The 14,261-nt window shown below is 36.9% G+C and overlaps 2 protein-coding genes across 2 annotated transcripts in view; both read left to right on the top strand.

Annotated features, from left to right (window-relative positions):
- Positions 1–5,662: 5,662 nt before the first annotated feature.
- LOC307123292 (UDP-glucuronosyltransferase 2A2-like) lies at positions 5,663–14,159 on the top strand. The gene is made up of 2 exons (XM_079811784.1): positions 5,663–5,787; positions 11,470–14,159. The coding sequence occupies exon 2, from the start codon at positions 11,475–11,477 to the stop codon at positions 13,068–13,070; it is 1,596 nt and encodes a 531-aa protein (XP_079667910.1). The 5' UTR covers positions 5,663–5,787; positions 11,470–11,474; the 3' UTR covers positions 13,071–14,159.
- The window catches only part of LOC307123293 (UDP-glucuronosyltransferase 2A3-like), a 34,595-nt gene continuing 26,016 nt past the window's right edge, over positions 5,683–14,261 (top strand). Inside the window, exon 1 of the mRNA XM_079811785.1 lies at positions 5,683–5,787. The gene's annotated coding sequence lies outside the window, so the exon portion shown is untranslated. The remainder of the gene's footprint in view (positions 5,788–14,261) is intronic.

Here is a 14,261-nt window from a genome sequence, read left to right as displayed (position 1 = left end):
TAGGACTTGGTTTTCCTATGCATATTGTTTTAAACAACATAAATTTTCAACAATAATTCATTAAAAAAAAAAAGCTGACAATCTTAGAAAAAAATAAAAAAATGATGCTCAAGGCAACACGATGCATTAAGATCTGGTGTATGTACAACCCCAAATCAGAAGAAGTTGGGACAGTATGGAAAACGCAAATGAAAAAAAAAAAAGAAGTGATTTCTAAATTTACTTTGACTTGTATTTCATTGCAGACAATATGAACACAAAATATTTCATGTTTTGTCTGGTCAACTTCATGTCATTTGTAAATATGCATCCTTTCCTGTCATTCAGACCTGCAACACATTTCAAAAAAAGTTTACCACTTTGTAATGTTGCCATTCCTTTTCACAACACTTAAAAGACGTTTAGGGACTGAAGACACCAAGTGATGAAGTGTTTCAGGTGTAATTTTGTCCCATTCTTCCTGCAAACAAGTCTTAAAGGCCAATTTATACTTCTGCGTCGAGTGCACGCAGAAGGTACGGCGTACCCTACGCATAGACGCGTTGGATATGCCGTACCCTACGGCGTAGCCTGACGCGCACCTCTCCAAAAATGTAACAACGCGTCAATTTTACGCGGACCGCAAGCGCTGTGATTGGTCTGCCAGAATCCTTCCCTCAGGTCAATAAATAAATAAAAAATCTGCGATAGGAGTGTGTGTGTGTGTGTGTGTGTGTGTGTGTGTGTGTGTGTGTGTGTGTGTGTGTGTGTGTGTGTGTGTGTGTGTGTGTGTGTGTGTCAAGAAATTGGATGATAGTTCCTTACGTCTGCTATAACACAATATTTTGCAGTCCAGCGATTCTTTATGGTAGTAAATAAATACATAGATCCGCTGAGTATAGTTTATTTATTTTCTCATTAAAACCAAAGATGTTAATCAGTAATTGTATATCAAGAACAGGGACACATTAGGGTATATTTCGTGAATGAAGTCTCCGCAACAGCAATCGATTGCTCGAGCCACCGCTGCTGAAAACAGCGGCCACGAGCTCTGCATGATTTCACAAACACATTCCAGCGCCAGATCGCCTTATTTAACTTTACTAATCAACTAGAGATGCTTAATTTGTATTAGATACAACAACTCAAGCTGCAAGAAAAGCCGCTCTCTCACTGCTGCTGATACTCCGACATGAATGCACACATTCTACACAACAAACTGCTTCTTCTTCGGCTGTTGTCTTGATTACACCAACATGCCCGAGGACACTGCCTACTAGCGTCTGCATGTGGAATTGCACATTGACGCAGACAACAGCGCAGAAGTATAAATGCTCACGACGGCGTCGGCTATACGCGTAGCCTACGGCGTACACTACGGCGTACTCTCGACGCAGAAGTATAAATGGGCCTTTAGGTGGGCAACAGTACGGGGTCTTTGTTGTCGCATTTTGCGCCTGCAGGCAGGCCAGTCAAGTACCCGTACCCTCTTCCTACGCAGCCAGGACTTTGTAATGTGTGCAGAATGTGGTTTTGCATTGTCTTGTTGAAATATGCATGGACGTCCCTGGAAAAGATGTCTTCTTGAAGGCAGCATATTATGCTCCAAAATCTCTATGTACTTTTCAGCATTAATGGTGCCTTCACAGAAGTGCAAGTTACCTTTGCTAAGGGCACTGACACAACCCCATACCATGACAAACCCTGGCTTTTGGACTTGTTGCTGGTAACAGTCTGGATGATCCTTTTCTTCTTTGGTCCGGAGCACACAGCGTCCATTCCTCCCAAAAAATACCTGAAATACTGATTCATCTGACCACAGTACACGTTTCCACTGTGTGATGGTCCATCCCAGATGCCTCCGAGCCCAGAGAAGTCGACGGCGCTTCTGGACACTGTTAACATAGGGCTTCCTTTTGGCACAGTACAGTTTTAACTGGCATTTGTGGATGTAACTACATATTGTGGTACTTGACAAAGGTTTGCCAAAGTAGTCCTGAGCCCATGTGGTGATATCGCTTATAGATGAATGACGATTCCTGATGCAGTGCCGCCTGAGGGATCGGAGATCACGGTTGTTCAGCTTAGGCTTGCGCCCTTGTCCTTTACGCACTGAAATTCCTCCAGATTCCTTGAATCTTTTAATTGTTATGCACTGTTGAATGTGAAATATCCAAATTTCTTCCTATCTTTCTTTGAGGAACATTGTTTTTAAACATTTCAATAATTTTCTCACGTATTTGTTGGCAAACTGGCGATCCTCGGCCCATCTTTGCTCCTAAAGGATTAGACCTTTCTTGGATGCTGCTTTAGTACCAAATCATAATTACAATCACCTGTTGACATCACCTGTTTCAAATCACATCATTATTTAACCATTTTACCTCATTACTAGCCCTAAATTGCTCCTGTCCCAACTTTTTTTGAAATGTGTTGCAGGTCTGAATGACAGGAATGGATGCATATTTACAAATGACATGAAGTTGACCAGACAAAACATGAAATATTTTGTGTTAATATTGTCTGCAATGAAATACAAGTCAAAGTAAATTTAGAAATCACTTCTTTTTTTCTTTTCTTTTTTTGCGTTTTCCATACTGTCCCAACTTTTTCTGATTTGGGGTTGTAAACTCAACTCGTTCTCACTCCCAAGGCGTCAAAATCTGAAGCATGCTCAAGTGCCTTCACTATATCGACACGCAGGTGCTCCATTGATTTCAATGAGAAACCTTTGGCGTCATACACAGACCCATTGGGCATGGGAACGTTATCGTCATGATGAAATTATATTGGGTTAGGATTTTGCCATTATGACATGTTGGAGTGTGATTCTCAATTTAATCAGCCAGCATAATTTTATTTACATTTATTTTATTTACTCTATTTAGACACGTTTGAACATGTAACCCAACCCCATTCCATCCCTAAACCTATCCATTTGTGTATTATATGATATAAAACACAGGATATAACAGGCAGATACGACTGCATGCACAATTTATTCAAAAAGGACAAATATTCGAAGTGTTCCGAGACCAAACAATTGATTTGTGTGAAGAAAATCCCCAAAAGCGATCAGCGTCTCCATCCGCCGAAGATCATACACACATTCAAATTTCAAATATTGCTGCCCGAAGAAAAGTTACGTCAGATTTCATAGTGAAATTGCATTGGCTCTCGTATTTCTCGTGACCAATTGCGTCATTACATCAGCATTGATTGTAAATTGTCATTGGCTCTTGTGTGCCTTGTGACCGATTGCATCATGCTCTAGAGTCGTGTGTATCATTCGAATGAGATATGAGTGCGTTGACGGAGCGATCATCATTTCAGCGATTAAAATATTAAGATCAACTCTGTTCTTTACATGAAGATATCGTATGACTTCAGAAGACTTGGAATGCAACATGAGTTCATATTTTTATACTGTTTTTGGTCAGTTTTTGCAATAAATACCTGTGACTGTACATTTATTTGCCTGTTATGTGTTTAAATTGTTTTAGAACTAAAAGTAGCCTATAAATATTCATTAAATCATTTCAGCTTTTACAATTCAAAGAATTAAATGCATCTTGATCTGACGCATTGGGAAAAACAACTGAAATCAATGGAGCACCTGCGCGTCGATATAGTGATGCCCAGAGGTACCTTTAGCGTCTTCATTGTGACGCGGAAGGCACTCGACCATGCTTCAGATTTTGACGCCTTTTTTTGACGGTTGAGTTAATAGCTTCTGAAGGGTAGTACTAAATGAAAAATATGATCTTCAAACAAAATAGGAAAAATGTACACATCATCCTGTTCAAAAGTTTTCACCCCTGCTCTTAATGCACTGAATTTTAAAGTCCTCGTGAAATCAAAATTGATCATATTTACTTTGTTAGCGCAAATTGCTAGTTTTGTGGTGAACAATCCATCCGTGCAAGTCAATCCGCATCAAAAAATTATTTGGCTTCGTAATCTTTAATCAAAATCTGAAAATGCTCCTCCCCTCTACATTGGTAGGCCTTTTTTGATGACGTCTGTATGACGGCTTGGGCTTCGACACCGACATGCCATCATTAAACACGCCCATCCAACTGCCCGCGAGCTAATAAACAGAGATGGCGAGGAGGTGCGTTTTTTGAATGAAACGCCTATGTTTCTATATCCAATCAGGTCACAAGGAGGAAAAAACAAGCCACGCCTTCTGTTCTGCTCATTTAGTATTCCGTTTCTCTCGGAAATACGTCAAATCACTGAAATAAAGTCGGTTGCAACTTCCGGTTCACTTAAGGAAGCTTGTTTCCGCCACTAAATATACAAATAACAAAGGTAATGGTGACTTTTTATCTCACAATTCTAATTTAAACTCACAATTGCGTGATAAAAAGTCGCAATTACCTTTTTTATTTTTTAAATTAAAGTCGCAATTCTGAGAAAAAAAATCATCAGTCTATTTTCTCCCTTTTTTATTTTTTTCTTCGCAATTGCGAATTTATATTTCAAAGAAGTCAGAATTGTGAGATAAAAAGTTGCAATTATCTAAACAAATGACTGAACATGAAACATGAATCATCTGTAAGGACAGACAGTTAAGGTTCAAGGTTATGTCAATTTTTGAATGTTGCGATTTGTATAAATTCAGTCATTTTGTCTTGTGGAGTATATGTAAACAACTACTTTGTGAAATAGCTTATTCAGGACAGTACTATAAAGTAACATGCACTTTTTATGATCCCAGATTCCTCTTATTTTGTTAAAATTATCAAAATTGCACATATTCTGCAAGGGGTATGAAACTTATGAGCAGAAATGTATTTTAGGATGCTTTTGCAGACTGTCTGAGTCTCCGAATCACCAATCGTTTACATTAATTGGCCATTACAGTTTATATTAATGTTAAAATTAAATAAATGACAATAAAATTAAAAGTAATCACTTTGGTAATCTAAAATACTATTTTGGATGTAACTGTAATTTGATTACCATGTACACTAATGAAATACAATTACTCAAATGTTGTATTTTAAATACGTAACTAAGTTACATGTATTTTGTTACTCCCCAACCCTGTTTGTATGTGAGTTTTCAAAGCAACATACAGCAACCACCATATTGAATGAGCTACCGAGAGGCAAAATAGCCAGTGTCCAATTTTCCAGAGCATCTGTCACCAAAACCCACAACAATTTTTCATCTGTCAAGGGGCAAAGTCTAAAAATAATAATGATAGCATATGGTAAAACGGATAGTTGCTAAAATGACATTGAAATACAGACACATTATCACACAAGTTTGTAAAAATCAATGAAACTTTATAAACAGTTCAGAGGTGCAGGGTGCAAATTTGAGGGTTTTTTTTTATGTGTACCTTATTCTCTCTTTCTGAATGATTAATAGACATGTCAGACTTTCCCATGGAATAATCTCATTCACTTTACGAACCTGCATGAACCAACACTGAGTTGAATAATGAACCTGTTCAAACTTGTCATGTTTGTTCTTCAAATCAGACTTTGCTTGTGTAAAGTTTAATTCAAAACCCTGATATGCATGTGAATGCATGTAATAAAGTTCTGATCTGCAGACAAATAATGAATTGTCCTACAGTCCTTTTATCAGACCATCCCATAACCATAACCATATATCCTGTAGCCTATATCTGTCATATCACTCAAACCCAACAGGGGGGAGGTGCCCCAGACACTTTCAGTAGAAACAGAAAATATTATGTTACTGGCTGAAGGAAAAGACGAAGAAAAAAACGTGTTTAAGTTAAAGCTGCAGGACGGAGTTGTTTGGACGTTGTGGAAGTTTTCGCCTCAGGTGAACTCTCATGTTGATTTCTAAATTAGTTTTTATACAGCGACTAAACGTGTTATGTATTCTGGTCAGTGGTGGCATGTGCAATCAATAGTTTGTTTGCATTGCTCGCCCAAGGTGTTCGTGTTATTTCAAATTGCGCTGCTTTGGTGTTTATAGTCCCTGAAAGCATCGGTATTGAATTCATCTTTGAATTGAACGAATCGTTCTCGTGTACTTTCATATTTCCCGTTTTGTTTCAAAATAAAGACTATCAGGAACAAGTTCAACGAATGGAACCGCTTCACTGAACAAACTGAACATTTGGACAAAACTATAGGCTGAACGAACATCACGTGAAACGGAAGGAAGAATTACGAATGTATCAAAGTAATAACTAATGACTAATGAATATTTTACAATTCTCTGCTGTCATTTGTGGGGAAAACACTATCTTATTATTATGCTAAAACACACCTGATCTGAAGTCTCGTAGTGACTCACACTCTTTAGTGGTGTCCGAAATCTCATTCCCTACATTCTTTCACTACTTTTTACCCGCAATCCCACAAAGTACTAGCTATTTCCCCAAATCCAATGCGGAGAGGACAGAGCCCGTGAAAGAGAGATTTACAGCTTTCTTATTTCTGCTTTAACATTTATTTCACGCTAGTTCTATTTTTTTTTGTTTTGTTTTTTTTTTTACTTTTTTTTTTTCATTATTACTTGAATAAAACATTAAAATATAGCAAGACAATATTATGTAGATTAATTTTAATTATATAAAATTTTAGCCTATAGGCTAAATAAGGTAAAACACATATATTTTTTTTTTTATTAAAATATATATTAGCAATACCTCTATTTAATGTGTTTTACAAACAGCCAGGTGTTTTAATAATTTGTGGCATTGTTAACTCACAAAACTGTAAGGAAGAGATAATTTGGTGGATGATTTCAAAAAATTTGAAATCATAAGGCACAATAAGGTTTTTGGATTAAAATATCCCAAAATGTAATATATTATATGTTTTATTAGACAAGGGAACAACTGTTTGGAGACATTTATAGACAGAAAACGAATTATTGCTCAGTAATACAGCATTTTCTCAGTCTAAAAATACAGCACTTTCTCCGTCATTTTCTCATCTAAAATGAATTGCCTGCCATTTAGCAACACAAGCCATCCAGCATTTATAAATATGATATTCTAATATCAATCTAGCTTACTGCAGTGTGCAACAAGTGTTTCATAGCAGCCGCGGAGCATTATTAGGTAATGTTATAACATAATTTTCAATACACTCAAATAGGGCTGTAACGATTTGACCAAAAATAAAAACCTCGATTAATTGAACATTTTACTTCGATTACGATTAATGAACGATTATTTTTCTTTTTTTCTTTCTTTCTTTCTTTTTTTTGCTTTCCATTTTTTGCCCTCATAAGGTTTGAGTAAATTCCTGATAAGGTTTTTACTGTAAATATTTTCTACTATTAATGAGAGTGATTGTGTATGTGAATTACTCATACCGTCTCTATTCATTATGAAGCTGTGGTTTGTACTTACTTCAAAGGTATTCAAATATATGCCTATAACGGTTGAGTTTCTAAGCTCCTTTAGTGACTTTACTTTAGTCACAGGACAGCGTTGACGCTGCGTTTCTGCACTGCTCTCTGCGCGCGATCTTCACGTGATGTGCGAGCTTCTGTCTGAGTGTCCGTGTGTCACAATATATCAGTCCTTAGTTCAACATAATACACATATGGTCTAAAATCGCTCCAATGTTCAAACTGGCAGCCCTTAAAACACATACAAATGACAAAGCTTTGTGAGGACGCAGGTGACAGAGGTCTGCCTTCAGGGCGCGCGCGCGTTATTAGAGACGCGACACGGCTCGGCTCGGCTTTCTGTGTCACAGAAAAAAGCTGAGCACTGAACGGATACGTTTTCTGTATTGTTGTTTTTGAATAGTGCACAATAGCTTTAAATGTTCAAGCCTTTAAACGCATTTACTTGACAAACTTTATGAGGACGAATGTGAAAGCGATCTGGCTTCGGAGCTTGCGCGCGCCGTCTGTGTATGTGTGTGTCGCAGCGCGTAGGCGTAGAAGAACGGCAATTAACTTACTGTATACTGTGTAAAACATGCAGTTACTATAGTGATTATGAGCATTAGGGATGGGCGATATGGACTTAAAAATTTATCCCGATATTTTCTAGTATTTATTGCGATAACGATATCAATGACGATAAATGTAGTATCATTCCCCATGTTTTTGGATACAAGTGAAAGCTGCATGCAGACTCAGAAAAACAAACAATGATCTTAAGTAAAACGTACGTCATCAAATAGGCTCCTATAATACATAATATATATACTTTTTTTTTAATGTAAAATTCCACACCAGCCTTTTCAGAAATGGAAAAGTTGCAGATATAATTGTCTTCTGTAAAAGTGCAGGTAATGTTTAAATAGTGCAACTGTGCTGAAAAACATCACACAATACAAACAATAATAATTCAAATCAATGACAAGTTTTAAATGTAAACCGATTCTGTATTTAATCATACACTCATGGTGCAAACAGTGGTAAAAATAGCAGAAACAGCAAAAGTAATTATCCCAAAAATGTCTTCAGATTACAAAAAAGTTACAAATAATGATTTAATGATAGAACTTCAGTAATTTGAGTTGATAAGATAATACCACGAATTCTTCAACTAATAAAAATAAACTGCACTAAGGAATAATGAGCTTCTGGGTTCATGAATATTAATCACGTTGTCAATGCTCATTCAAACTGATTTGTTGAAATCAAAACACAGTAGATGCACGCCAGCCAATGAGATTCCCGTTTGTGCATTCGTTTCTTCCTGTTCATGAAAGGCTGAATAATTCCAAATAAACGCCATTATTTTACAGGAAAATACAACAAAGGGTATTATTTACATGTAGCACGTCAATTCTGTGTGGTATAAGACTCTCGCTCTCTCTTTGAGTGTGTGTGTGTGTGTGTGTGTGTGTGTGTGTGTGTGTGTGTGAAACTCTCAGCGCTCTCAGTCGCGCGCCTCACACTAGTGTTTAATGTGCGTCAAATACACTGCGCATTCATTGAGATGAACTGAAATAATATGCTTTACCGATCGATTGAGACAGAGCGAATCTCTTAAGCACTCAGTCCAAGTGCTCAGCGAGTGAAAAAACATCTGTATGTACAGGTTGATTACCCTCAGGTAGCCCCTCGTTTAGCTATGAACTCTTCCGCAGCTTTCGCTGTTTTCGCTCTGCACGTGAGATGCGGATTCAGTGCCGCCGCTCTCACCACAGGCTGCGCTTAGGGCACCAAGTGCTGTGGGGGGCACCACAAGAAAATTCTCTCTCCAACCCCCGTTCAGCTATACAAAGTGATGAACGCAGCCACCGCGGCCATCATAAAGTAATAACGGCCAGCGGCGGCACTGTGCGGATGGGTCGTGCCATCAACTTGGCTTTATCGTTATTATCGCGGGAAGACAAATTCTTATCGTGGGGAGAATTTTTACCGGTATATCGCAAACGATAAAATATCGCCCATCCCTAATGAGCATCTATAAACACAGATAACTGCTCCTGCATCTCTGTGTTCCTGCAAACTGCACTTGATGTGACTGACGGGGCGGAGTCACGTGACCGACATGGGAAAAATACGTCGGTTAGAGGTTCTGAATTTTGGTTTCGATTATTTTTACAAACTACGCCTTTGTTTTGAATAGGCGACCTCTAGCGGCAAAAAACTACATAGTGTGCCTTTAATCTGTATTAGGTAGCATATTCATTCTCATGTAATCAAAACGGTCGCCTGAGGGCGCTCAACGACCATATACACATATCTGCGAGCAGGAGTTTCTAACAAACTTTACTAAAAATAATAAATACATTAAATAATGTGTCTTGTTAATGTGTGTTTATTTATTTTTTTGCAGTTTTTAAATTGTATTTAATGATTATGATTACAAATGAAGCATGACAAACCAAATTAATTTAGCCTATAGCTATTCAATAGATGAATCCACAAAGCTAGCACTGGTATAATTAAAAAATAAAGTCATTATGATTGTTATTGACATTAATATTATTTTATAAAATAAGTTACATGCCAAATAAACAGCGTTTTATATATCAAGGCACGCTCAAGACAGGTCAGTGTGCCCTCCATCTTGCAACGGTCAGTGTCTATGGTTCTGTATATGTCAGGGTGCTCTGATTGTTCTGTGTTTCTAATCGAATAGAATTTGGATTAGAATAGAGTGTAAAAAAAGCATTGATGGTTGGAAAATGGTTGTTTATTATTATTATGTTGTCTATAGGCCTACCTAATGTTCCTCCAAAGCAGCTGCCCAAATATCAAGTCTACTACTCAACTTGATCGGTGTATTTACACAGTTTAACAAAAGCTCAAGGTAAAAGGCAAAATTAGAAACTCAAGATCTGTTGAATACCCTTTGGACCTTTGGAAACATGAACTTTCACTGTATATACACGTGCAATAGTACTGTTGTGGGAGTGAACAAAAGGGACAAAGAAGAGTAAACTCTGCAACTTGACCATGATTTAGTATGTAACATACAACAGAGGTCTGTTTTCGAGAGAAAATATTCGAGAGCACATATAATAAAACTGGGCAGACTTCCAGTCGGGACAACAACGAAAAAAGATTGATTGAATTAATTGTATATTTTTCCATGTAAATTACACTTCTGATACTCTCTGAAGTAGCTGAAATCCACATTGTTCTTCTGCTTATGGTTCCATACAGTACTTTTTGTTTTTATGGAAGATCTTCCATGGGATGCGAATCCTTTACTCTCATCATCATCATAAAAGTATATATATATATATATATATATATATATATATATATATATATATATATATATATATATATATATATATATATATATATATATATATATATATATATATATATATATATATATATATATATATATATTTATTGCAGTTAGTTTAATGAATTTATAAGTAATAAAGTTGACTTTGCTACTACAGCTCGGTAATACTACTTGGATATTAGTTTTATATCATAGTGAAACAATATTTAATTTTGTATTGCTTTATTTATTTATTACATTTGTTTAGGTATGCAGTAGAGTAGAGCAACAGGAGAGTGTGAAATGTATACTTTTAAAACAAGTCGCTTAGAATAAAAGATTCTGCCAAATGCATAAATGTAAATGTTAAGTAGAAATACTTTAATTTGATGGAATTGGGGCAGAGATGAAGATGGAGTTCTGAATCTGATACTGTACCACGTTGAATGGTAGCTCATTAACTAGACCTCTGCGTGGAAGTGCTCTTTTCGCCTTTAAAGACTGAATGACCCTTCACTCACATTTAAGTGTCTTGTCATGCACACTGAGGCTGAAGGAGAGTATAAACTGTGCTTGTAAATCTTTGACTTAACTTACACTCAACAAAGCTGTTCTGGTAATGGTAAATTTTTCATGGGTAAGAACATGTTTCAGCATGCAATGAACAGCATATATATCAAAGGAGCAATAACTTAATGTTGACTAGACTTTCGACTGCCAAATATCCAATTGTTAGGTCTTTCTTTAAATGTTTTGTACTAATATAATCTGACATGCTCAACTGAGTTTGAGGTCTTTCAGTGGATCACTCTTGTTCCCTTGCTTTACCACAGGTGCCATGAACAAACAGATTTTTCAGTCATGTGGCCAAATCTTGATAGTCCTTCTGCTGACGACTGTCCCAGTTGTTCAGAGCGGGAAGGTTCTTGTCTTTCCTGTGGACGGCAGTCACTGGGTCAACATGAACATCTTGGTTGAAGCACTTCATGCCAAAGGTCACAATGTTACAGTCATTCGGATGTCAGACAGCTGGTACATCAAAGAATTCTCACCTCACTACACATCAATCACCATAAGTTCTCCTGGGGGATTTGGTGAAGAATTCTTTGAGACATTTGCATTCAGACTCATGAACATTCTGAGGGAAGGTTCTACCTGGGCTCGTCTGAAGCTGGAGCTAGAGATGTGGGCAAGTACTTTTGAATTGACAAAAATAGAAAGTGATATGATAAACATTATGATGGAAGACCAGCAGCTAATGCAGTCCTTTAGGGATGCCAAGTATGATTTGATGCTTACAGATCCACTCTTGTTTGGAGGCATTCTTTTGGGCCACTTCCTTAAGCTGCCCATTGTCTACAATGTCCGTTGGACAATGTATAGTGAGGCTCATTTTGCAATAGCTCCTTCACCACTTTCATATATTCCTTTTCCAATGGTGGAGTTATCAGACCGCATGAGCTTTCTTCAAAGAGTGAAGAATGTAGTGATGTACACTGTAGCTGAAGCACAAGGCGCGTTCCTGTTTGCTCCACATTATAATGCTCTTTGTGAACGATTCATTGGCCCAGGAGTGTCCTTCCTTACCTTAATTCGGGGTGCTGATCTGTGGCTCCATAGAGTTGATTTTATTTTTGAATTCCCACGTCCCACTATGCCAAACATCGTCTACATGGGAGGATTTCAGTGCAAACCATCAAAGCCTCTTCCTCAAGACCTGGAGGACTTTGTGCAGAGCTCTGGTGAGCATGGTGTCATCATCATGTCTCTGGGCACTCTCATTGGTCAACTTCCTGATGATGTCGCTGAGGCAATTGCTGAAGCTTTTGCAGAACTTCCACAGAAGATCATCTGGAGGTACAAAGGAAAGAGACCATCTACACTCGGGAACAACACCTTAATGATGGACTGGATGCCTCAGAATGATCTTCTGGGTCATCCTCAGACCAGAGCCTTTGTGGCACATGGAGGAACCAATGGAATTCAAGAAGCCATCTACCACGGGGTGCCAATCATTGGATTTGGGCTGATTTTTGACCAGCCTGATAATCTTGCAAAAATGAGAGTAAAGGGTGTAGCCAAGAATGTAGACTTTGCCACAGTGGATAAGGACTCCTTCCTTAAAACTGTCAAAGAGGTCCTTTATGAGCCCTCTTATCGGGAGAACATGCAGAGGCTCTCAAGGCTTCACAAGGACGTCCCAGTGAAACCTCTGGACAACGCCATCTTCTGGATTGAGTTTGTTATGAGGCACAAAGGTGCCGCTCACTTGCGCACAGAGTCTTACAAAATGCCCTGGTACTCTTATCATTCTGTTGATGTCATACTGTTCCTGCTTTCTGCTCTGGCACTCATAATCTTGACTATATATGCAGTTATCAGATATTTCTGCTGCAGAATATGTTTAAGAAAAACAAAAAACAAAACTGAATGACTGTCCTTTTTTATTTTTACTCAGGTATTAAGCAACTTCAGGTCAGAAATGTTCCTGTATTAATGACTAAAGCTTTCAATCAATATGATATTCATTCCCAATGGTGATAGATGTTGATTTATTGGTTTGTGCACATGTTTTTAGTTTTGTTATTGTTTTAGAACCTCTCATATATGAATTATGTCAGCTCTATCATGCTTTATATTTCTATAAACTCATGTGTTTTTTCCTTTTCTTTTACAGTGTAATTATTTCACCATCTCCATGCATTTGATTGTAATGTTGTTAGTTAGTTAGTTATTTTATGTTTTAATTAATTAATTAATTTATGTTCTGCACAATTTTGTCTGTTAAAATATAAAACAGAAAATTTGTATAACACTATAATACTATAAGAACTTTAATATATAAAAACAAAACTTTTAAAACTGTACATAATTGTTTCTTATTCACTATTCAGATGTTTTAATGCCTTAGCCTTCCATTTAGCGGGTGAGCAAAGTTCATTAAAACAAGTACAAGTGCAATGACCACTCACTTGGGACCACCCATATCCATTAAATGGCAGCTTGGAGTTTATAAGATATTGAAGTAGTTGATGTGTACAGGCGAACACCACTCACATATTTTAATAAAATTTACAATTTTAGTTTTTCTTCTACTGTTGTAATAATTTTATACCACATAACTTTCAAATTGTTCCACATCATGCTTGTTATTTGCAACAACACTGCTAACTTCAATACAGCAACACAGATTGGCCTACTGCAGCTTTGTTCAATTATCGAAAAAATGATTCTTGATAGTGAATCAAAACATAAAGCACTGTATCCCGCTTTCTGAATAAATGACTGTTATAAGCTGGTTTAGTGAATCAAATGCTGAATTCATAACCGCGTACTGGCATACTCCTACTACTTTAAACATATAAAATGGGTAAAGATACCCACTTAACATTATCTGAAAGGCATGTTAACTTTTTAGATTATATTTTTGTTTATACATAGTTAAAATACTGTATGTTCTTTGAATGACAGCATTCAATTAAAAGTTATGAAGTATGAATTTTGTCAGCAGTAGCTATTTTATAAAAAATAAAAATAAAAATGATTGGCTGAAATTTTTCGAATTTTTTTTAGTTCGGTAAAAAAAATATTTAAAATGTTTATGTTTTACTATACTATAGCATCA

Source organism: Gobio gobio (genome assembly GCF_949357685.1).
Source record: "Gobio gobio genome assembly, chromosome: 3".
NCBI lineage: Eukaryota > Metazoa > Chordata > Actinopteri > Cypriniformes > Gobionidae > Gobio > Gobio gobio.
The sequence above is the reverse complement of the archived record's forward strand: the minus strand, read 5'-3'. Positions and strand labels throughout refer to the sequence as shown.